The sequence below is a fragment of the Abramis brama genome (assembly GCF_963993115.1).
Source record: "Abramis brama genome assembly, chromosome: 21".
Taxonomy (NCBI): domain Eukaryota; kingdom Metazoa; phylum Chordata; class Actinopteri; order Cypriniformes; family Leuciscidae; genus Abramis; species Abramis brama.
This window is the reverse complement of record NC_139983.1, coordinates 33,849,495-33,873,080: the sequence shown is the minus strand read 5'-3', so window position 1 is coordinate 33,873,080 and position 23,586 is coordinate 33,849,495. Positions and strand designations below refer to the sequence as shown.

The window sequence follows — 23,586 nt, the reverse complement described above, 5'->3', positions numbered from 1 at the left end:
TACTAATGCTGAATTTTAGGATTTACTACTGTAAATGATAATCATATTTAGGTCACGACTGTCAGTTGTGAATGTAAACTAAATCTGGTGTAAAAGGACAAACTGTATGAAATGCTTGAATGTGAACATGTCCATATTTGTGTTACCATCTGAACAGGGAAGGTTTTAGGTAAAAACTAAACAGAAAATTAAAACAAAGCAAATTAATGCCCGCACATCTTCCCTGCTGCCGTAGCAGATTCTAATTATGTAAAACTAGTGTTTACATAGTGTTCTTCTCAAAATGTAAATACATTTTGGACTGTTACATCTGTTTTTTCATTTTATGTTTATGTTTATCATAGGGCTGGGCAATATGTAAAAAATATTGTGATATCAGATTATATCAGACACAACACTGCCGACATCCACTGTAAACACAAATCATGCTGAGTTTGACTGCACTTTACTAAATGATAGCCTGCGATTCAGGGATTCAAGGTTTTACTTTGGTTAGTTTGAGCTTTACTAATGTTCCTTTCTAATGTTCAAAACATTAGCTTTGCTGTTTTGTTAGTGTTGCAAATAATTTCCACACTGTTCTTATCACATCTGTTTGAAAAGCATTTCGTTTCACGAGAACTGTTGAATACAATTGAATGGAACAGAACCCACTTTGGTGATTGTAAGAATAATAAATGCATGTTGATGACATAGTAAACATAAAAACATAAAAAAAATTAGTAATGTTTCCCTTTCTTTTTGCCGTAACCACCTGATTTAATAAGTTTAATTTCCTAATTATGTGTAATGCTGTTTTTAAAATCTGTTAGCCTAATACTAATTTTTTTTCTGATGAACTTTAATTAAACTGCAGACCAAAATAAAATAGGTCTACTTGATACTTTTTTTTTTAAATGGGAGATTATCTCTGCTATTCCGAATTAATAGGATACGTTTTTTTCTTTTTTTTTTTTTTTCTCATCTGCAGCACAAAATAAATAGCATAAAAATGAATAGCGACTTAGGAATAAAAAAAAAACATAAGATCAAGAAAACCAGAAAAACACATTTAACAAAATTACGAAAGTAAGGATGAATGATGTTTGACAGGGAACACATCTCAAAATCGCATGCACCGAACAGGCAAATACAATTAGGCTAATTAAAGTTACAAAAGTTCAGCGAATGATTTTCTTTTTCTTTTGTTCTTTGATCAACATTAATGGTGGCAGCGAGTATTGGCTGTCAATGCATGGATTCAATAGGCATAATGTTTTTCTTTCTTAACAGTTTAAGACAAAAACAATTTTTGTTTACGGGGATATTTTGACATAATTATGCATGTATTTTTTTCCGTGAACTATATGAAAGGCGGCTCTCTGTGCGCGCTTTGGATGTGTGAGCAGCACAGAAAACAGCACACATGCAGAAGTGTTCTCTTGTGTCTTGCGTTAAAAGAATGCCATCAAGAAGAATCGATTTTCTATTCCTAACCCTATAACTAGCCTATAGAAAATATTTCATTCATGCTATTGCATGTGAATAAATGCACTATATTGGCAAAAGTATTGGGACACCCCTGCAAATAATTGAATTCAGGTGTTCCAATCACTTCCATGGCCACAGTTGTATAAAATCAAGCACCTAGGCATGCAGACGCTTCTACAAACATTTGTGAAAGAATGGGTCGCTCTCAGGAGCTCAGGCCATCCTTAAAAATATAATGGTTTGCAGTAACAGCAAAACAAAAAAAGGGTCGGTAGGTAGGTCTTTTTTTTTTTTTTTTTAAGATTCGAATGTAAAAAAAAAAAAAAAAAAAAAAAACTACAATTTTGGTCATGGTGATTACGTAGGTATGAATTTGCATATTTGTACATTTGCATATCGTGACATCACTGACAGTTTTTCCAGAACTTCGTGCCAAGTTAAAGTGGTGTCGAGAGAAAAAAGAGAGAGATTGAGAAAAAAAATATATTTTTATCAAATAACATTTGAAAAACCTGTATAAACTGAACACCAAAGAACAATATTAACTATTGAGTGGAGGTGACAAGTTCATGTAACATGTAAGGGTGGCACTGCCAATAACGCACCTAAAAGCTGTCACAAAGAACCGGCAAAAGTAATGATTATGAATATGTCAAATATAGCAAGGAGACATTTCAATTGTTTATTAATAAACAAGTGTTTTCTGTGTCAGTGTCGGCTGCAAAGATGAAGTTGACGATGAGTAGGAGTATTAAAATGAGTATTCTTTTATTAGGGTATCTGTACTTTTACTCAAGTACTTGACTTATATACCTTCTTCACCACTGCTTGCTTTAAAATATGCATTTATCAACTTAAAGAGTTGATAAATACCAATGAAAAAAAAGTTCATAATACCAATGAATATGCTGTTTGATGCACATTAGAAAACAAATGAAACAAAAAAAAAATAACATTATTAAAAAAAGATCGTAACAGTTGCCATTTAAATTTCGACATCTAAACTTGTTATACATTGTTACATAATAGCATTATAAATGTTGTCTTTATGCAGCCTATTCAGAAAACCTGAAAATTCAAGTCTTGACAGATGGATGTTTCTGGAACTCAAGTAGCTCAATAAATCAAGGTAGATGTTAAATATACTGCTAACATGACTGTGAATATTACATATTTGTTGTCTGAAAGCACTTGTGCAGACTGGCAAACTCATTGAGGTAATTTCTGTTTTGTTTTGTTTTTCAGCTATAAATCTGACATGTCAATCAGATGATGATAAAAATAATTTTCACGTAATGAATGTTAAACTAAACATCTCTTCCCTGGGTAAAACTTCTATATATTTTATCTATAAACAGTTCCCGAGTTCAACACTTCTTTAAATGTATTTTTTCAACAAATATAAAATGTTCTCTCTGGTTTCAGGACAGTGCAAAACATACAGTTTCAACATAACAAAGCATGAGGATAAATATGGAGTTAGAATGAATGAGATTGAAGACATAGATAAGCCATTTTTGCTGGATGCTAATAATGGATGTTATCTATGGGATCCAGCCGGTGAGTGTCATCCTACAATAGATGCAGTGCTAGTGTTGAAGGTTGTGGTTTTGTTGTTGTTGTTGTTGTTGTTCCAGGGTCCAAGTCCACAACATCAACATTACTAGCAATTTTACTTGTGCGTTGCTCTTTCTCAACTGTTTACATTCACTTAAGACATAAATGACTCTGTTTACTTGCAAATACATGGTCACTTTGACTCATAAGTATGTGTACTGAACCATTCAAGCCCAATTAGGCAAAAATCACCCGTTTTTAAACCACATTGCTTAAAAATGCATGCAAACAATAAGCTTTCGTGACCATGCAATAGGGCTGCACAATATATATCAAAATGATCGAAATATCGCAAATATATATATCGCGATATGCATAATCACAACGGCTTGCAATAACTGGGATCATGAACAAAAGACAAAGAGAAAATCACTCATTGCTCTTGGCTGAATAACTTTTGTAGCTTTAATAAGAATCAATATTTAATTCATACAGTGAAAACTAAGCAGTGTTTTATTTTTACATCTGATTATTCAGTTTCTGTTGTTAAATAAACCTAATGTAGGCCTACCTGAAACCCTGAACCCCCGTGGTTTACACTGATGTTAAAATAACATTTCTTATGCTACAGTAAAACACTGATGTTCGCTGTCAGAAGATGTAGGGATGTTTTCTAGTCACAAAAAGAATGTGAAACACGCATGTAGGTTATATCATTTTAAATATATTTTAATGATAATTTAAGTTTATTTTACACACTTTAAGCATTATTATATCGCATATCGCATTATTTAATTATTTAATCATTTTTCTTCAATATCGTGCAGCCCTACCACGCAGCACAGTTAACGTCACATGAGCGTAACCGCGACAGAGACGATAGTCCAAAATCTCTACCGGTTGACAAATTTCTACCGGTTAATCGTGTCTAGCGGTAGGGTTAGCCCTCTGGGCTTCTTCGCCCGAAAACGGGCGAAAACTTGAACGTTTCGAATTGTTTAATTTTTTTGCTTCATCAGATGGGGGTGAAACTTGGTGACTTTTCTTTTATTACCTATATGAACACACAAAAAAATCAAGGAGATGATTCTGATATGTTAAAGGGTCGTAAAAAAAAAAGTCACACTTAGCTTCCTCCCGCCCGAAAACGGGCGACATAGGAAATGAATGGGAAATACGAAAAAATAGGAAAACTCAGAGAAACTTTTGGTGGTACAAGCTACAGATCAGCCACTGTGCTGAAAAAAAGTGTACAGCAATGAAGGGGTGACACTCTAAAACATCAAGAGTGCAAAAAAGACACCCTCCCCCCCACACACACACACCCACACACACAAACACAGAGAGAAATGAACTGGTAAGACTGAAACAGCTAATTTTGCCCCAAACTATATAAAAATTATATAATCATAATAACTCCAAAACTATAGCAAGGAGAGTCAAAAGGTAGGTATCGTTTGAAAGAACTCTTTTTACATTTTTTGAAAATATAAATTACATTACATTTGGACATTGTCCTGCCAAGAAACGGCGGATAAAAGACAATATATATATATAATTTTTATTATGATTTTGCATATCTTTCTTATTTGTCATGGAATAACTCAGGAAGGAAATAAGGTAGGAGGAAAATTCTTTTTTAGTGAAGTCCCCCTACATGTTAGCTGCATCTGGATAAAAAAATAATAATTTTTGGATAAAGGAATCAAAAATTACAGCATTTTGAAAAGAGATAGCCTTTTTGTACAGTCTTTGACACCCCCTCATGGGCAATTTTTTCTCCATGAAGAATATCTTGTCATAAAAGCAATAGATTATGTTAATTTTGGGCTCATTTTAATTGTAATATGCTGTAAAAAATGAAGTGCCATTTTCAATTATCTGAGAATGTTTCATGAGCTGTATGATGTTTTTGACACATTGCAGTACATTATTTTATAGATTATGAAAAAAAAGAAATTCTATTTATCAGCAAATAACTCAGCAATACTTAAGAGTTTTTCAAAGTGGATACATTCACTGTAAAGTTCAGACCTCAAGCTTTCAAATGACATCAACTTCGTGTTAATCAACGCAAGATTTTTGAAAAATATGGTAATGAATATTTTCGCAGCTAGGTGGCGCCTGCTGGCGGTACACTTGGTTTTAGAGGGATTACTCAGCACTCGTTAGGAATTAATAAATGTAATTAGATGCATTAAAAAGCTGAGATCCTAAGCTTTAAAATGATATATAATTTGTGTTGTTCCATTCAGTGGTTGCTTAGTAATAAATTGTTTTCTTTCCGAATGGGAATAAATCAAATAAATAAATAAAAAAGCTAGTCGGTTATAGGACATGACACAAATTAATACATTTTGAAGCCACTAGGTGGCGCTCTTCTCACTTGAAATTTTTTTTTTTTTAGGCCTGCACTCTAATTTGATGTGAAATGTTGCATTTATTGAAAAATAAAATAAAATAAAAAAATTCTAATGGAAAAAATAGCTCATAAAAATTATATAATTAATGCAAAGTATCATAAAAAATTCTAAAAATTCTAAATAATAATCAGAAAACATTATAGAACAAAAATATATTTGATTGGTTATCCTGGGAAAAAGTAAAGTAACATTTTAAGGCTTCGCCCGTTTTCGGGCGGGAGGAAGCTAAGTGTGACTATTTTACGAAGAAGCCCAGAGGGTTAGGTAGGGTTCTGCCCACCCCTAAGTTACGCAAAATCATACAAATGAATAGCGCAATATCATACTGTGCTGTTTTGTGATACTGTATATGAGTGCAAATGAGCGTTAGCTTTTCTTGGTCAGCCGCCATCTTTACTATGATGGAGATCTCAACTGGTGTGTCCAATCGATGGGGCCATCCTTAAAAATATTCTTGTTTGCCGTAACCCGACCGACCCTGTCAATTTAGCACCGACCCAATTATTTATTTATTTTCCCTTTTAGTCCGACCGACTTGCCGGTTGTAAACTTGCGTTAAGACCGACCGATTTTTTTTTAACTCTTCAAACAACTAATACAAATACAATAAAATAATAGTTATTAAGTATTGTGAATATAAATTGCCTAGACCTACATACAAACATAAGCTACATTCTTTCTTTTAAATAAAAACCCGTGGCGCGTCATCTATGATTATGTTTACACCATTGGTTAACGCATGTCACACTATGGCCTGCATTTTTATATATTGTTGAATATGGTTTATTAAAAAAGAAACATGTGAGAGCGTGTTATAGGCTACATGTCATGTTTTAGTCAGATATGACGACGCTACTGCAACACGTATCGCCGCAGATGAAGCTGAGCATCAACGTGCTATCGCAAATCAAAGTGAAAGTAAGTTGCAGACGCTTAACACACAATCATCTTCATTAAATGTAAAGAAACGAAATGATCTTACCAGGGCTGTTTCCGCTTTCTCTTATTGCGGGCTTTGATTCAGAAATTTTAGCTGATGATCAATAAAATAATGCGTCTCATAACTGTTGCTTTCGGTGACGTGCACTCCTAAATCTGCATATAGCGGGAATTGAAGATCGGATTTATATCCGCAAAAAACACACACATTTAGCCTATGTAACCAGGTGTAAATGGAATCGTTTTGATAAATCAGATTGCAATCCGATCTGAGAAAACGCATGAAGTGGCCTGGTGTAAACAGCCCCTATACATCGGTGAAAAATGTTCTCTCTCTCTCTCTCTTTCCCCACCCCCCACGACCCCGATTTTTTTTTTTTATAAAAAAAAAAATACTTTTTTATATATTTTTTTTATATATATAAAAAATATATACCTACCGACCCTTTTTTTCTTTTTTTTTGCTGTTACTGCAAACCAAAATATTTTAAAGGATGGCCTGGACTAAGCTCCTCACACTTTTAGTAACAAAAAAAAACTGCTGCACAACTGTTCGTTCACAAGCTACATGTGCAAAATATTGTTGCAATAGTATGAGATTTCCATGGTATGATAAGTCTAAGAAAATATCACAATTTTGCAATATACTTTATTACATAATTTGATTCCATATTCATTTGAAAATATTTCAGCTACATGAAGGGCTGGGCGATATGGCAAAAAAAAAAAATCTTTAGGATTTTAGGACAAATTAGGACTAAAATATTTTAAATTATGAATACAATTTTTTTGTTGTTGTATCAGAAATTAGCTGTTTACATACAACTACATTATAAATAATCATGTTATTTTACCACCCACCCCCAGTCCATGACGTTTTTAAAACCTAGAAATGCAGTAGACAAAAAAACAATGACAGTTTGTCACACTTTAACTTCTGTAAAGTATATAGTTGTTCCTAGTAATATATAACATACATCATATTTATATTTTATTAAGACCATATTAATAGTATGCATAATTAAAAAAGGTAATATATTATAAATTAATCAATTTTTGATTCCCAACCCTAGCTAAGATGCAACTAATTTAGAACATTTATAATATAATACTTTTTTTAATACTTAATACTAAGCCTAACAATTGTATTTACAATCATTTTGTAAATACAACTGTAAGGCTTAGTGCCAATTCAATTTGCTAATTCGGCCCTGGATTTGATAATTATGTTAAATTATGTGTCATGGTCTCTTGAGGTTGTTTGGAAAACCCTCCTGTTATTCCCGAAGAGAGATGTAGAAACGCTACATATGATGATCATGCGTGCAGCGGTAAGTCTGTGTCTTGAGATTTATAAACTACTTTTCAGTTTCACACCTAAAGTTTGATTTCAAAATCAAAATATAGCACAACTGCAACATGTAAACTGACTCTTTAATGAACATTTCTATCAACATGTTAGAACAGTTCTAACATTTCTACTCAAATGTGAACTGATGAATAAGCATCTAAATATTATAATGCTGAAACTATGATGTTTATAGATTTTTAAATAAGCAACACATAAATGAATCACTTTAATATTTATTTCAATTATTGCACAATTAAATGAAATCTATCCCTGACTTATTTCTGTGTTGAAGAGGAAGAAAGAAGCACATACATTATGCGTTTAAACAACACTGAATGGACGTGTATGACCTGCAACAACAGTGGAACCAGTGCTTCTGAAGAGGATGAAAATTACCCTCCTGACACACATGAGAAAACATTCGATATAGAGCGGGCTGGTTTAGAAGACGAAGATGGAGATGTTGATTCCTCAATAGCCTCGTAAGTGTGTGTTTGCCACTGACTTCAAGTAACTCTATTACAGAATGCCAAGTGATTAAACTGGTTTTGCAGAGACGTCTTGGATTATTTGGATACTGTAATAGAGCAGATGGAAGAAAACAATACAAAGTGTGCTGGGCTTGTTGCAGGGAAGGCTATTGGTGTTCTTCAAATAAAAGCTAACACCACAGAAACCAAAGACACATGCTACTCTTCAGATCAGAATATTATCAACGTAAGGCCTGAAAAAGATTACAATGTCCACCTGGACTAGGATTCTTCATTAATCAAAGTTAATTCTTCTTCTCACAGGTTGCTAATTGTCAAAGTATCCTGAGAAGAAACTTTTCCTGGTATGTAAAGATTTCCAAGGAGGCCTTTAATAAATCACGTTTGGAAAACAACGGAACTGCGTTTCTTGGAGTTCTACGGTTCAATAATATGGGAGACAAGGTACTTGCAATAAAAAAAAAATTAAATTCTTTGTTTGATCGTTTTAAGGAATGTTTAAATGTTTTAAAAAAAAATAATTTGACGTTTGCACAGCTCTTTCCCACAGTGACACAAATCTTGTATAAATCTTTTACCTTTTAGTAATCATATCCACTTCCGTTATAATGCTAAAAAAAAAATTGTATCGTATGAATTGTTGTTTGAAAAAAAGCTGAAGATTCTATTTCTAAAAATTTAATTTTTGTGTTCGAATGAAAATATTTACATTTTTTGGTGACCTATTCTTTTAAAGTGCCCCTATTATGCTATTTTAAAATTTCATAATGTTGTTTTGGAGTCTCCTACAACATTTTTTACATGCATCAAACACTTTCATTTTCTCATAATATATATTCCACATCACCACATTTTTCAATGATAATCAAATGACTCGTCAGATGAATCAGTCTCTCTAAATCCCTCCTTTCCGCGAGCTGCTCTGCTCTGATTCGCCAGACGGTCCAGTCTGTTGTGATTGGTCGACCGCTTTCAGCGCGTGTCAGAAGCTAAACTTCCATTAACATATAACTGAACTTCAGCTTCCTCAGTCCTAAGCGATTGTACACACGGTAAAGACATTAACAATGACCTAAATTTTAGCATATCAATCCGAGCGCGAGTCCAATGATGAAACATTGAAAGAACTAGTTATTCAACCCGATCCTCCATCGCAAGGACGACATGAGCAGGACGTTTCTCAGTGATGCGCTACTTAGTTTGAGGTACATTAAGAGATGTCACAGCGGTAATTCCTCACCATCAGCATTAACAAGATTATGTCCACAACAAACCCATGTGTATATTTCTAATTTATTTTGGTGCACATTCGGGAACCGTATCAATAACGGTGCATTCGTTAGCCAAGCTCTAACGTGACTGATGTAACATTGTAAAACAACTCTTGCTCCATCCTTTAGCCTATCTTTACTCAAAAACAACAGATAATCTGCATTAATAGACAGTTTAAGGTAATATTGGCCCACAGAAGCTTAGCAGAAGTATTTCAGTAAGACAGTAATAACGTCACTTTCAACTTCAAAGTTTTGCACAACGTTTACATTCACAAACAGCTAGGCCTATATTACACAATGCATGAAAGAGAATATTCGAAATACCATAGAAAGTGGCACTTTTTTAACAAAAGCTTCTTGATCTATTGTTTTCACACTTTTATGTTTGATTTTCTTTATATATCTTTTCTGATTTAGAATCAAACTTTGAATAATGAGGTTTATGGAATAACGATGAGGGCCAATATCTCCGACCTTACCAACAATATTGAAATGTTCTTTAACCAGAAAGATCTGGTAATGAAGGTTTTTGGTTTTGTTTTGTTTTTGCAAAACATTATTATTATGATGACCTGACACTGTGAAATCAAAATAATAATCAAACATGTTCTTACAGGTCGGTAATGCATCCTGCAGTTCTTGGGATGGTAAAGGTAAATTTACTTATGGATCTATTGATCAGTTCCCATCAACAAACCTAATGTATTGTAATTATTTTATTTTATTACACACTGTTTTTCCTTCAAAGGAAATCTAACATGGACGACGTCCGGCTGTGAGACAGTAAAAATCGACAATAACACCATAAAGTGCTCGTGTTCACATCTGACGTTCTTTGCAGTGCTGATGGTGAGAAGCTTCTCAGTTTCATTTAAAGACCTCATGAAATCAATATCAGAGTCTTTAAGTTCACATATTTCTCTGATCTCTCAGTCTCCTCCAGATATAAATGCAAACAGCACAGCGCCGTATGTGGAATCATTGAGCTTCATCACTTCTATCGGCTGCGGCATCTCCATGTTTTTTCAGGCCATCGCTCTGTTCATGCATTTCCTGTTACGGTAGAGTCTCTTAATGTTTAACACCTAGTTTGTGCTGTTAGTACTTAGTAGTTCAAAGTTTTTGGACCAGTTGCATTTAGGGATGCACCGACATTAACATTTTGGCTGATACCGATAATTCTTTATATTTGAAAGCTGATAACCGATATATTGACTGATAAATCTAAATCCAAATTCTGATATAATTTAAGAGCCTGATTATAAAAACAAAAGGCTAACCATTAAAAGCCATTTACCAAAAACTTGCACGTACTAAACACATAAGTCACATACATTACAGTAGCCTAGTTTGAACCACTGTAAGATTCCTTGCCTTTGTTAATTTTAGACTCCTATGGCCAACTTTCATTATAAAAAAGAAAAGAAAATTGGTAACACTTTACAATAAGGTTTCATTTTGTTAGCATTAGTTAATGAACTAATAATGAATGAACAATACAACTGCAGGATTTATTAATCTTAGTTAATGTTAAATCTCAACATTTAAGACGTTTTTAAGATGCAAAGTTGTATTGGTTAGCATTATTTAATGCAGAGTGAACTAACATGAACTAATATTTTATTAACATTAGCTGATAACGATATGGTGGCCGATATATTTTGCATCCCTAGTTGCTTTTGCTCCTCTTTTGGATAAAAGCATTTGCTAAATGCATGTTACAAATACAGTTTGTTTTTATAATTGAACAGGAAAGCCAGATCAAACCAGGCCACGAAGATCTTGATGAACATGTTTGTGGCTTTATTTCTACTGAATTTATCCTTTTTGTCAAACGAGAGCGTCGCCAACACAGGAGACAAGGCTGCGTGTGTCTTCATAGCGCTGCTCATGCATTACTCCATGCTGACTACATTCACCTGGTTCTTCATTCAAGCTCTTCATATGTACTTATGGCTCATCAGACAGAACATCACCATCACAAACTACATGAGGAAGATCATTGTGTTCGGCTGGAGTGAGTTATATGAACAAAACACCTGTTATACTTTTGCCTTAAGAAATAAAACCTTTTAAAACAAAAACAAGCAGGTCAGACTGTAAAATCAAGTTCGCCCAAAAAAGAATATAGGCCTATATTGTGCATAAGTCTTATGAACTCCTGTCATGACACTTTTATGTTTTTGACCTTTACTTCAGCAGCTTGTCTGTATTAATTGTCTCTATCGGTGGTATTTTAATATGAATTTGTCATTTTAGTACATCAAGTTAATTTAAATTAAATGAATATGAGAAATGTTGCCTTGGCAACTAGCTGAAATAAAATGTTTTTTTTATATATTTACATTTAAATGTTTTTTTATGGTTTTAGTTTTATTACCAATAATAACCCGGATCTCTTTCAGCGTTTCCGGCTCCAATAGTCGTAGCTATTGTTTCAATAGGAGAATATAAAACACGGATCATAAACACAACGTCTGGAAAAACCACACGAATGTAAGTTGTTCTGATGTCATAAATGCATGAATTAATAAAACTTAAAGTGCCCCTTTCATGGAACTTTAACTTCTTGACCTTGTATACATTTACAAATATAGAATACTATCTTAAAATATTTTATATATACAGAATTTTAAATTTTATAAGGGTTTGTCAATCTACAGTTTCTGTTTTACGATATAGATGCTCCAGCAACAGTAATACTGTAATTTGTGTCGGGAGTGCAAATTCCCCTAGAAATCCAGAGTTCTCGCGAAAGCACAAGTTGAATTTGCTCAGCGAGTTTACTCTGGCGTCGAGTAATGATGCTTATTAAATATGCCCTTGCATCTGAGCTGCACCAATCATATCGGGTTATCTGATATAGGCGGGCCAGAGGCGAGCTAAACAGATGACGACAGCGCTGTGACGTCAAAGTCATTAGTAAACATTGCAAGATGGCTTTGGATGAACACCAGTTGTTTGAAACGGCTTTGGCCGCAACGAGCGAGTTAGACTTGACTTTTTATCTAAAAGAGGAACAGAAGATGGCCTGGATTTCCAGGTTAAGTGCAAATGACAACACGCAAAATCAAAAAGGGTCTTCATACCTTTGTTTATGAAATAGCAATCGCGAGATTAATCCAATCCATCACACTTGGGTAAAATGTCCATGACAAGCGTCCATTGAAAAACATCCAACAGCACTTTTTGTCCACCAAAGCGTTAAATCCATGAAATATTGATATATTGTCCATTGTTTACATCAGATTATTTATAATATCCAAGCAGTACCGTCAGATCTTGTGGCATCTCTTGAGAGGCATATTCTCAAGCCATTGTCATCCATCAATCCATCCATCCATCTTCTTCCGCTTATCCGGGGCCGGGTTGCGGGGGCAGCGGTCTAAGCAGAGACGCCCAGATTTACCTCTCCCTAGACACTTCCTCCAGCTCTTCCGGGGGATACCAAGGCGTTCCCAGGCCAGCCGGGAGACATAATTCCACTTCCCTGGGAAGGTGTCCAGATGCCCGAGTCACCTCAGCTGGCTCCTCTCGATGTGGATTCTTTAAAAATTCTTTAAAAATTATTAACCGAACCGGTGACAAAGGGCAGCCCTGCCGGAGTCCAACATGCACCGAGAACAAGTCTGACTTACTGCCGGCAATGCGAACCAAGCTCCTGCTTCGGTTGTACAGGGACCAGACAGCCCTTAGCAAAGGGCCGATACTCCCAGAGCACCTTCCACAGGACACTGCGAGGGACACCATTGAATGCCTTCTCCAAATCCACAAAGCACATGTGGATTGGTTGGGCAAACTCCAGTGAACCTTCCAGCACCCTGGAGAGGGTATAGAGCTGGTCCAGTGTTCCACAACTGGGATGAAAACCGCACTGTTCCACCTGAATCCGAGGTTCTACTATCGGCCGAATTCTCCTCTCCAGTACCCAGGCATAGACTTTCCCGGGGAGGCTGAGGAGTGTGATCCCCCTGTAGTTGGAACACACCCTCCGGGCGATGTTCCAGAGGCGTGTCAGCCAAGACAGCCCCAAAACATCCAGAGACTTGAGGTTCTCAGGGCGGATCTCATCCACCCCCAGTGCCTTGCCACCAAGGAGCTTCTTGACTACCTCGGTGACTTTGGCTTGGGTGATAGACGAGTCCACCTCCGGCCCTCTGCCTTTGCTTCCTCAATGGAAGACATGTCGGTGGGATTGAGGAGATCCTCAAAGTATTCCTTCCACCATCCGACGACATCCCCAGTTGAGGTCAACAGCCGCCCAGCTCCACTATAAATATTGTTGGTAGGACACTTTTTCCTTCTCCTGAGGCGCTGGACGGTTTACCAGAATCTCTTCAAGGCCAACCGATAGTCCTTCTCCATGGCCTCAACGAACTCTTCCCAGGCCCAATGTTTTGCTTCCACAACCACCCTTGGCCTGCCGGTACCCGTCAGCTGCCTCAGGAGACCCACAAGCCAGCCAGACCTGATAGGACTCCTCCTTCAGCTTGACGGCATCTCTTACTTTCGGTGTCCACCACCGGGTTCGACCGTTTCCAACAGACCCTAACCGTTTGGGTCTGCCAAGTCTGACCAGCTTCCTCCCCGCCATCGGATCCAACTCACCATCAGGTGGTGATCAGTTGACAGCTCCGCCCCTCTCTTTACCCGAGTGTCCAAAACATACGGCCGCAGGTCGGATGAGGCGACCACAAAGTTGATCATCGACCTCTAGCCTAGGGTGTCTTGGTGCCACATGCACTGATGGACACCCTTATGCTTGAACATGGTGTTCGTTATGGACAAACTGTAACTAGCACAAAAGTCCAATAACAGAACACCGCTCGGGTTCAGATCAGAGGGGCCGTTCCTCCCAATCACGCCCCTCCAGGTGTCACTGTCGCTGCCCACGTGGGTGTTGAAGTCCCCCAGTAGAACGTCCCCAGTCAGAGCACTTTCTAGCACCCCTCCCAGAGACTCCAAGAGGGCCGGGTACTCTGCACTGCTGTTCGGCCCGTAGGTACACACAACAGTGAGAGACCTGTCCCAGACCCGAAGGCGCAGGGAAGCGACCCTCTTGTTCACCGGGATGAACTCCAACACATGGAGTTCACCCTGGCTGAGCTGGGGAGCTATAAATAAACCCACACCAGCCCACCGCCTCTCACCACGCAACTCCAGAGTGGTATAGAGTCCAGCCTCTCTCAAGGAGTGTGGTTCCAGAGCCCAAGCTGTGCGTGGAGGTGATCCCAACTATCTCTAGTTAACTCTCAACCTCCCGCACAATCTCATGCTCCTTCCCCGCCACCGAGGTGACGTTCCATGTCCCTAAAGCCAGTTTCTATGTCTAGAGATCGGGTCATCAGGCCCCGCCTTCGGCTGCCGCCCGATCCACTATGCACCGGCCCCTTACGGTCCCTCATGCAGGTGGTGAGCCCACGGGAGAGTGGGCCATTGCCATTGTAGTAAAATTTTGATGGACAAAACTTTTAGACAATGCCAAGACGATTCCAACAATGTGTGAGTGGATTATCTTCCGCATGCGTACAACAGTACAGATGTACAGTACAGATTTAATTTGCTTGAAAAGCAAATCCTCATGCCCAAAAATATTTTATTCCCCTCAAGAGGATGTTATACCGAGTTCACATACGAAAATCATTAGAGATTAGAGAAGTGAGGAGAAGAAAGATTTGAAAAGTGAAGTCAGCGGCAGAATCAGCAATGCCCGTTCTCTCTTTCTGTAGATGCCACTAGCGGAATATCTATTCAATATCAATATCTATTGAGACAATCGGTTGTTTTGGCAGACCAAATGCTGTCTTTTGTCTGAATGATTGGCCATCATTGCGATAACAGTTCATGTATAGCCTCCAAACGATTGCTTTTGGAGCCCGATTGCTGTTTGAATAGACCATCAACATAGCGATTCTTTATGAAAGCCTAGTGATGTAGCATCAGTTTATAGGTATGGACACGACAATCAACGGCTGGCAATCAACGTACTTTCCATGTATGGAGACAAAAACTGACTGTAAAGACTGTAAAAGGGCTTTTTTTGTATACAGCTAAGTTTTGTGTGAATTGAGTAATGAAAGCACTAAAAATTGTGTGCACTATTTAAATTATTTTAAATAAAAGCATTTAAAAGGAAAACTTTTAACATAATGAAATAGTTTGTAATTATTAAAAAAATAAAAATAAAGAATGGTTTAGTATATGTGGCACATGTAAAAGTAAAAGCTTTCTCTAGCCATAAGATAATTTTCTTACCAAGGGGCACTTTGGAGCTTCAAGTGGCCATTCTTGAAAAAGGCACTAATCAGAGAAAAACCTTGCAGGAACCTCATTTTTTGTTATATCATCCTCAAACTTAAACCATAACTTCTTGAGACTTGTGGCTTTGGGCCCATTATATTTCTAGCTAATCGCAGACATCTTTATTATTATTTTTTATGATAAAAAGATGTTATGTACAAAACATTTTCATTCCATTATACATTTTACAATTTTTTTTTAGGCCTACTTGTATTGTTTTTGAATAAAGCTCCATTTGTCTTCTTTCAAATGATACCACAACTATGCTAATACTCCAAAGGGTTTAGGAAAGACAACAATTTGAGTTCAAGCATGTCATTTTCCTGTTTTGGGCTCAAAAGGGGGGTCCGAATCAAGAGGTTAAAAAGTAATTGTGAATTCATTGGGTTTAGTTTCCGTGTTTCAGCGCATTACGGAAAGAGCATAAGTTACACATTCTGACTAACACGCATCTGAATTAATCGACATTGGTGACACACGTGGTATTAGTTGATTAATTGATTGTTAATTTAAACGACGATCGTTTATGGGAATTTGCGTAAATTGACATCCCAGTAAACAGCTCTATTACACACTGCATGAACAGTAATATCTAAAAAAGCATAACAGGGGCACTTTAAGTGTCTTCTGATTATCTTTCACTCTCTTCTAATTATAGGTGCTGGATTACAGATCCTTTAATTCACTACATAATGAACATTGGCTACTACGCTTTAGTCTTCATCTTCACAACAGGAATCTTCACCATGATCATCACTAAAATTGTCCAAGCCCAAAACATAAAAGCGGCTGACGGCAAGAGAAAGACGTTTAGAGAGCAGCTCATGATGGTGTTGAGTTTGTTCCTGCTCTTCGGCCTGACGTGGGCTGTGGCGTTCTTCAGTTATGGAGAGATGCTCATTCCCTCATATTACATCTTCACTGTGTTGAACTCGTTTCAGGGTGAGAAACAATCACATGCATCATTACATTTGGTTTGACAGAATGCTTCTATTTTTCATGAGTGATTTTTAATTGATTTTTCTAAATATATAATTAATTATAAGGGGTTATAATGAGAGTTGATATTTTATGGTTTACAGTTTAAAAATTATGTAAGCGACATTAAATCTGTGAAATGTATTTGAGGAAATAATTGTCCCTGTTTTTTTTTTCAGGGTTTTTCCTCTTCCTGTATTACTACCACATTCACAAAGACATAGAAGGTCATTTCTCTGATGATCCAGAAAGGTCCGGCTCCACCACAACCATCGTTCAATCCAGACTTAATCCCGTGGAACATGTTCATAATGAGCCTAATTAAGACAGAAACCCATGTTGTCTCTTAGACAGCTGATAATTCAAAAGTAAAAGGTCAGAATACTAGTTGTGTTTAATAATAATCCGTCTAAGATGTTGTATAGTGAGGGGATGTAATAACTCATAATGGGATCATAAGTGGGATCATTAGCTTTTAAGACATTTTAAACTAAAGTTAATTTAACACGTACATGAACATCATCACTGGAAGCTACTTTACAAGTTGTATTTTTTCTCATATTGTAAGTTCAGGGTAACTGTAACCCTAGATATAAAATATATTGTTTGACTGAATTTTGAATGCTTAAATTGTGCAATGACCATTATTTTATTCATTATTTCTTGGTGTAGTTGTAAAGATGTAGTAAAAAGAATTTTGTTTCAATTAATTATGATGCAGTTTTCATCTAGACTTTTGCTTTAAGCCTGAAGGCTAAACAAAAGTGAAAATTATATTGTTTCTTAAACAGTGCATTAATATGATAATCTTTACTCTTGCCTCCATAATGGCATGAATCTGTGCATTATATTCAATATTTTGAGTCTTTCTACATATAGGCCTAAATATATTAGTGGTGCAGGTTTTGTTTTCAATAGTTATGTATTTGATCTGCATTTATGATAGTGATACAGGCTTGTGTAACACTAGAGGGCGCTGTGAGATTGTGCAGTGTAACTCTCAGTGTCTGAGGCTGGAGTTGAATGAGATAATCTATAATCGACTCTGTGTGACGTAGTTGCAATTACAACCAGCTATTGACTCAATACTTGTGATTCACAGTGACTAATAAACTTTCTCTATCTAGTTGAATGAGTTGAGCCTTCCACGTTTTGATGACTCGTTTATGACATAAAAAATAAATACTATTCTTTTGAACTCATTTATCTAATTTGAATTTATCAAAGAATCCTGAAAAAACATGCATTATATTTTCCACAAAAATATGACACAACAAAACCGTTTTTAACATTGATAATAATCATAAATGTTTCTTGAGCATCAAATCATCATATTAGAATGATTTCTGAAGGATCATGTGACACTGAAGACTGGAGTAATAATGCTGAAAATTCAGCTTTCATCACAGGAATAAACACTTACATTTCAGGGCTCGCAAAATCGCCTGCCCGACGTCCCGGGGCTATTGTGTTTTCCAGTCGGGCTACCAAAATGCATAACCGGCTGAAATAGTGTTCGCATCAGTCTTGTTATAATCAGATTCAGCGCTTTCTTCATCTTCAATCCGCAGCGGCGCCAAGCAGAGCACACGTCAAAAACAGAGGACAGGGTGTGTGTGTGTGTGTGTGTGTGTGTGTGTTCATCTGAGTCTCATTGGTCCATCACTGCTCGTCAATGTCAGAATATTTGAGATGACCAATCAAATCAAAGTAGGCGGGATTTATGTTCACAGAAGCTGCTGAGCGCGAATTTGAGCAGAGCAACTGACGCTTCAGTTTACAGTTAAGTGCGAGATAAGATGTAAGTAGCTAAACTAAACATTTAACATTTGACAGTTTTTTAGGTCATAAATGTTAAACGAATGACAAAAATAATCAGGCAAACGATTTCGTTTGAAACAAATATACTTTTGTCGAATTTCGCCATTTTGAACTGAAAATAGGCCTATGTAAGTTAACGTGACTCATGTAATGTAATAATTAGTTTACTGTCACTGTGAGGGGACAAGAAACATTAACAAAGCCGTTTTCATCATGTTAGGCATAAAATTAATAATGAATGTGTACATGTTGAGAATATAATACAATTTGTAGCCTTCAGTAAATTAAAAAAGTTCATCTTTAGGAGGGGAAGAGACAGGGCAAGATGAGAGAAAAAGAAAGAGTGATGGATAAGAAGTGAGAGCAGGTATTGACAAATAATCTACTGTCCGCTGACATGGTTTTAAAGCTATTATTATCCAATTTTTTTGGCCTTCAAAACATCTTAAAATGCACATATGTAGATCAGAGAAATAAAATTATATTGGGGGAGCCCCCGAACCCCCCTAACTACCCTACCTCACATTCGGGACCTCAGTGATGATAAAACCCTGCCATCTGCATGTTAATGAAACTAGTTAATAGTGAGCATTAGACCCTAAACTAAAGTGTTAGCCTACCTTTTTTTTATTTTTAAATCAAACCCTCATTGGGGGCTGAGCCACTGACACAGAGACTGATTCATGTTCCACACTGGTCACACAAATTTCAGTTCAGTTATTACCAGATGCATATTTGTATTGATGATTCTAATTTGATTATTTTATATCCAATTGTTGATTTTTGTGTTTTGAAAAAGTTTTTGATTCATGTTTTGACTCCTAACCAATTTTCTACATTAAAAATTGTCTTTTTATTTGGGCTAGTAAAATTCATTTCGGGCTACCAAAATCTGAAGAGTGCCTGCCCGAAGGGCTACCAGCGATTTTGAAATTTTGCGAGCCCTGCATTTTACAAGATATTCATGTAAAAAACTGCTTTTAAATGGGTCATGACATAAGAAATCAAATTTGCCTTGATCTTTTGATAAGAGAATAAGAGACCATTAAAACATCCTGTAAGTTTCCAAATGTAGGGTAAGTGTACCCATTAAGCCCATGTACCCTTTAAGCCCACTTTCAACTCTTAAGTCAGATTAAAAAAAGAGAAAATAATATTTTATGCTGCTTATTATTTTAACCAATCCAGTGATTTGTTACTTCCCTGGCATTTTTAATTGCATACCAATTACATTTGGCAATGTTGAGTTAGCCCCACCCATGTGCACGCTGTCTCAGGGGACCTCACACAGAGTCACCCCAAAACTTTGGTGTTTCGGGACCCTTCAGAAATCAACACATTTCAGCAATTTTCAGCCATTTCTTTGGTAACTACATTGATATTATGTAAAATAAGAGATAAATGTATTGTTTTTTGTGTATGAACAAATAGTACTTTATCATTTTATATCATTTTCCTTTAAATGGAAAGAAGAGTTTTATTAGCTTGCGTTCAAAGCTAATCTCTAGGTCAAGCCATTAGCCTTACAGAAAGATAGACTGCCAAAGAATTAAGCATGTGAACTGCAAACAATGAATGTTTTGTGATTCATTTTACATTCATTTACAAATAAATGCATCATAAATTGTTTTGTAGAGAAGATTATTTTTATAAATTAACTTTTTTTTAAGATGGGCTTAAATGGTACAGCGCCACAAAACGCATGCAAACTAGAGCCAACACAAGCTAACCTTGAATGAAAAAAACTTAACATTTCTCAATGTGGGCACAATGAAAATTACTATGATACTAGTCCACAGTATATTTAAGCTCCATGCATGTATTTGTAAACATATCTTACATTTTTAAAGGAAAACATTGTCTTTTTTCACCATTACTCACTATGTACCATTTAAGCCCACCTTATGTATTTCAATGAGGAATCCCTCAAAACTTGGGGCCCAAGCCGAGATGGGGCTCTGGACTAAGGGCATGGAGGGGTCACCCAGTGGGCCGCCTATGCCGGGAGTATTGAGCCCTAACTCGGCTTTCTTCCCGAGGTATGGTCACTTCCAGTGGAACTTTGATTGGGCATAACTCCAGAATCAAGCCGACCTAAGGCTGCATACTCCCGGTGTGACCTGAGAGTCCCCAGAAACCCCAGAGTCTGGAGCCCCAACTCGGCTTCCTTCCCGAGATACACCCAGTTAAACTTCCACCTTTGACCAGGCATAACTTGGGAGCTAAGCCAGCTTAAGGCTCCAGACTCCCGGTGTGGGGGGCCCACTAGGAGCCCCTCCTAAGCCCAGAATTTGGAGCCCCAACTCGGCTTGGCTCCCGAGATACACCCGGCCTAACTTCCAGCTTGACTCCAGCTACAACTCCAGTCAAGCCAACTTAAAGCTCCAGACCACCGGCCACTAACACCTACCCATCCCACCCAGGGCTTTAATCAAACATTAGCAAAAGGATTTTTTTTAATTCTTCCCTGTCACTGAATAAATATATTGATGTTTTACTTCTTTAAAATCAATAAAAAAAATTATATTTTGTGAATCAAAGATGATGTGGGCTTATTTGGAACACATGTGGGCTTAAATGGTGCCAAAGTACCAATTAAGCCCATGCCAGACTTCTGACTTTATTCCTAAATTATCTTAATTTTATATTCTAAAATGTACATCAACTAATTAATACATTTTCAAATGAGAGATTGATCTTGCATTTTAACAAATTATTTTTCTTATAAACTATGTCAATATCTATGAAAAAAACCTAGATTTAGATTTTGGTGGGCTTAATGGGTACACTTACCCTACTCATTATAAACAAAGCATACATTTAATCAAGCTCCAAAATGGCTTGTTTTGATTGCCACATTGATATTGCAGGATCTGTGATATCACACGGGCAAATACATTTGCATATTTATAGTTATACATCACACCATAGGCCCCTCTCACTGGCGTTCATTTGCTTAACGTCTGACATTTGCCTTCACTGGATTCACTGAAATGTTGCATCAAAAGCAAACAGAAGCCATTATAATGACTGACGCCGTCTACACTGATACAGTATACAGATGTGTGTTCAGATTATAATGACTGACGCTGTCTACACTGATACAGTATACAGATGTGTGTTCAGATTATAATGACTGAAGCTGTCTACACTGATACAGTATACAGATGTGTGTTCAGATTATAATGACTGAAGCTGTCTACACTGATACAGTATACAGATGTGTGTTCAGATTATAATGACTGACGCTGATACACTGATACAGTATACAGATGTGTGTTCAGATTATAATGACTGAGGCTGTCTACACTGATACAGTATACAGATGTGTGTTCAGATTATAATGACTGAGGCTGTCTACACTGATACAGTATACAGATGTGTGTTCAGATTATAATGACTGACGCCGTCTACACTGATACAGTATACAGATGTGTGTTCAGATTATAATGACTGACGCTGTCTACACTGATACAGTATACAGATGTGTGTTCAGATTATAATGACTGAAGCTGTCTACACTGATACAGTATACAGATGTGTGTTCAGATTATAATGACTGAAGCTGTCTACACTGATACAGTATACAGATGTGTGTTCAGATTATAATGACTGACGCTGATACACTGATACAGTATACAGATGTGTGTTCAGATTATAATGACTGAGGCTGTCTACACTGATACAGTATACAGATGTGTGTTCAGATTATAATGACTGAGGCTGTCTACACTGATACAGTATACAGATGTGTGTTCAGATTATAATGACTGAGGCTGATACACTGATACAGTATACAGATGTGTGTTCAGATTATAATGACTGACGCTGTCTACACTGATACAGTATACAGATGTGTGTTCAGATTATAATGACTGAAGCTGTCTACACTGATACAGTATACAGATGTGTGTTCAGATTATAATGACTGAAGCTGTCTACACTGATACAGTATACAGATGTGTGTTCAGATTATAATGACTGACGCTGATACACTGATACAGTATACAGATGTGTGTTCAGATTATAATGACTGAAGCTGTCTACACTGATACAGTATACAGATGTGTGTTCAGATTATAATGACTGATGCTGTCTACACTGATACAGTATACAGATGTGTGTTCAGATTATAAAGACTGAGGCTGTCTACACTGATACAGTATACAGATGTGTGTTCAGATTATAATGACTGACGCTGATACACTGATACAGTATACAGATGTGTGTTCAGATTATAATGACTAATGATGTCTACACTGATACAGTATACAGATGTGTGTTCAGATTATAATGACTGATCCTGTCTACACTGATACAGTATACAGATGTGTGTTCAGATTATAAAGACTGAGGCTGTCTACACTGATACAGTATACAGATGTGTGTTCAGATTATAATGACTGACGCTGATACACTGATACAGTATACAGATGTGTGTTCAGATTATAATGACTAATGATGTCTACACTGATACAGTATGTGTGTTCAGATTATAATGACTGACGCTGTCTACACTGATACAGTATACAGATGTGTGTTCAGATTTTTTCTAAGCGGGTAAAAAGGATAACTATAATGTATGGCGGAATAGCACTTGGGACTCGGGAGCACTTCGACTCGCCGCAGTCATGTTGGTTCTAATTAGTGGTCGACCGATATATCGCCAAGGCCGATCATCGGCCAATCGGAAAAACTTATCGTTATAAGTTTTTCTGATTGGCCGATGTGTTGAAAGCGGGACTTTTATTTTGACGGCGCTCCGGACTTTTATTTTGACGGGCGGCGCTGAGAGAACACCAGCGCCAGAAGAGAACGGCAGCTCCTCAGATGATGTCAGATCAAACAGCGCTCACTCACATTCTCCGTCTTCATTAGCCTAATTTACGATCTCTGTCAGTCATATCTAATACTTTGTTAGACAGAACTGGTAAACAAAGTAAGTAAATGGTAACTTATGCCAAGTAAGTAAAGTAAAGCGT

At 36.8% G+C, this 23,586-nt stretch overlaps 1 protein-coding gene across 1 annotated transcript; it reads left to right on the top strand.

The window, feature by feature from the left end:
• Positions 1-2,929: 2,929 nt before the first annotated feature.
• On the top strand, positions 2,930-17,979 carry LOC311072232 (adhesion G-protein coupled receptor G5-like). The gene is made up of 13 exons (XM_084097095.1): positions 2,930-3,030; positions 7,646-7,720; positions 8,033-8,222; positions 8,295-8,457; positions 8,535-8,675; positions 9,923-10,021; positions 10,122-10,158; positions 10,254-10,354; positions 10,439-10,566; positions 11,257-11,522; positions 11,911-12,001; positions 16,464-16,747; positions 16,963-17,979. Exons 1-13 carry the CDS (start codon positions 2,955-2,957, stop codon positions 17,106-17,108), a joined length of 1,797 nt encoding a protein of 598 aa, XP_083953221.1. The 5' UTR covers positions 2,930-2,954; the 3' UTR covers positions 17,109-17,979.
• Positions 17,980-23,586: the final 5,607 nt, after the last annotated feature.

Coding starts and splice junctions, on each gene's coding strand:
- LOC311072232 (XM_084097095.1), top strand. CDS start 2,955: ATGAATGAGATTGAAGACATAGATAAGCCATTTTTGCTGGATGCTAAT. Junction 7,721..8,032: donor TGATGATCATGCGTGCAGCG/GTAAGTCTGTGT, acceptor TCTGTGTTGAAG/AGGAAGAAAGAAGCACATAC. Junction 10,567..11,256: donor TTCATGCATTTCCTGTTACG/GTAGAGTCTCTT, acceptor ATAATTGAACAG/GAAAGCCAGATCAAACCAGG.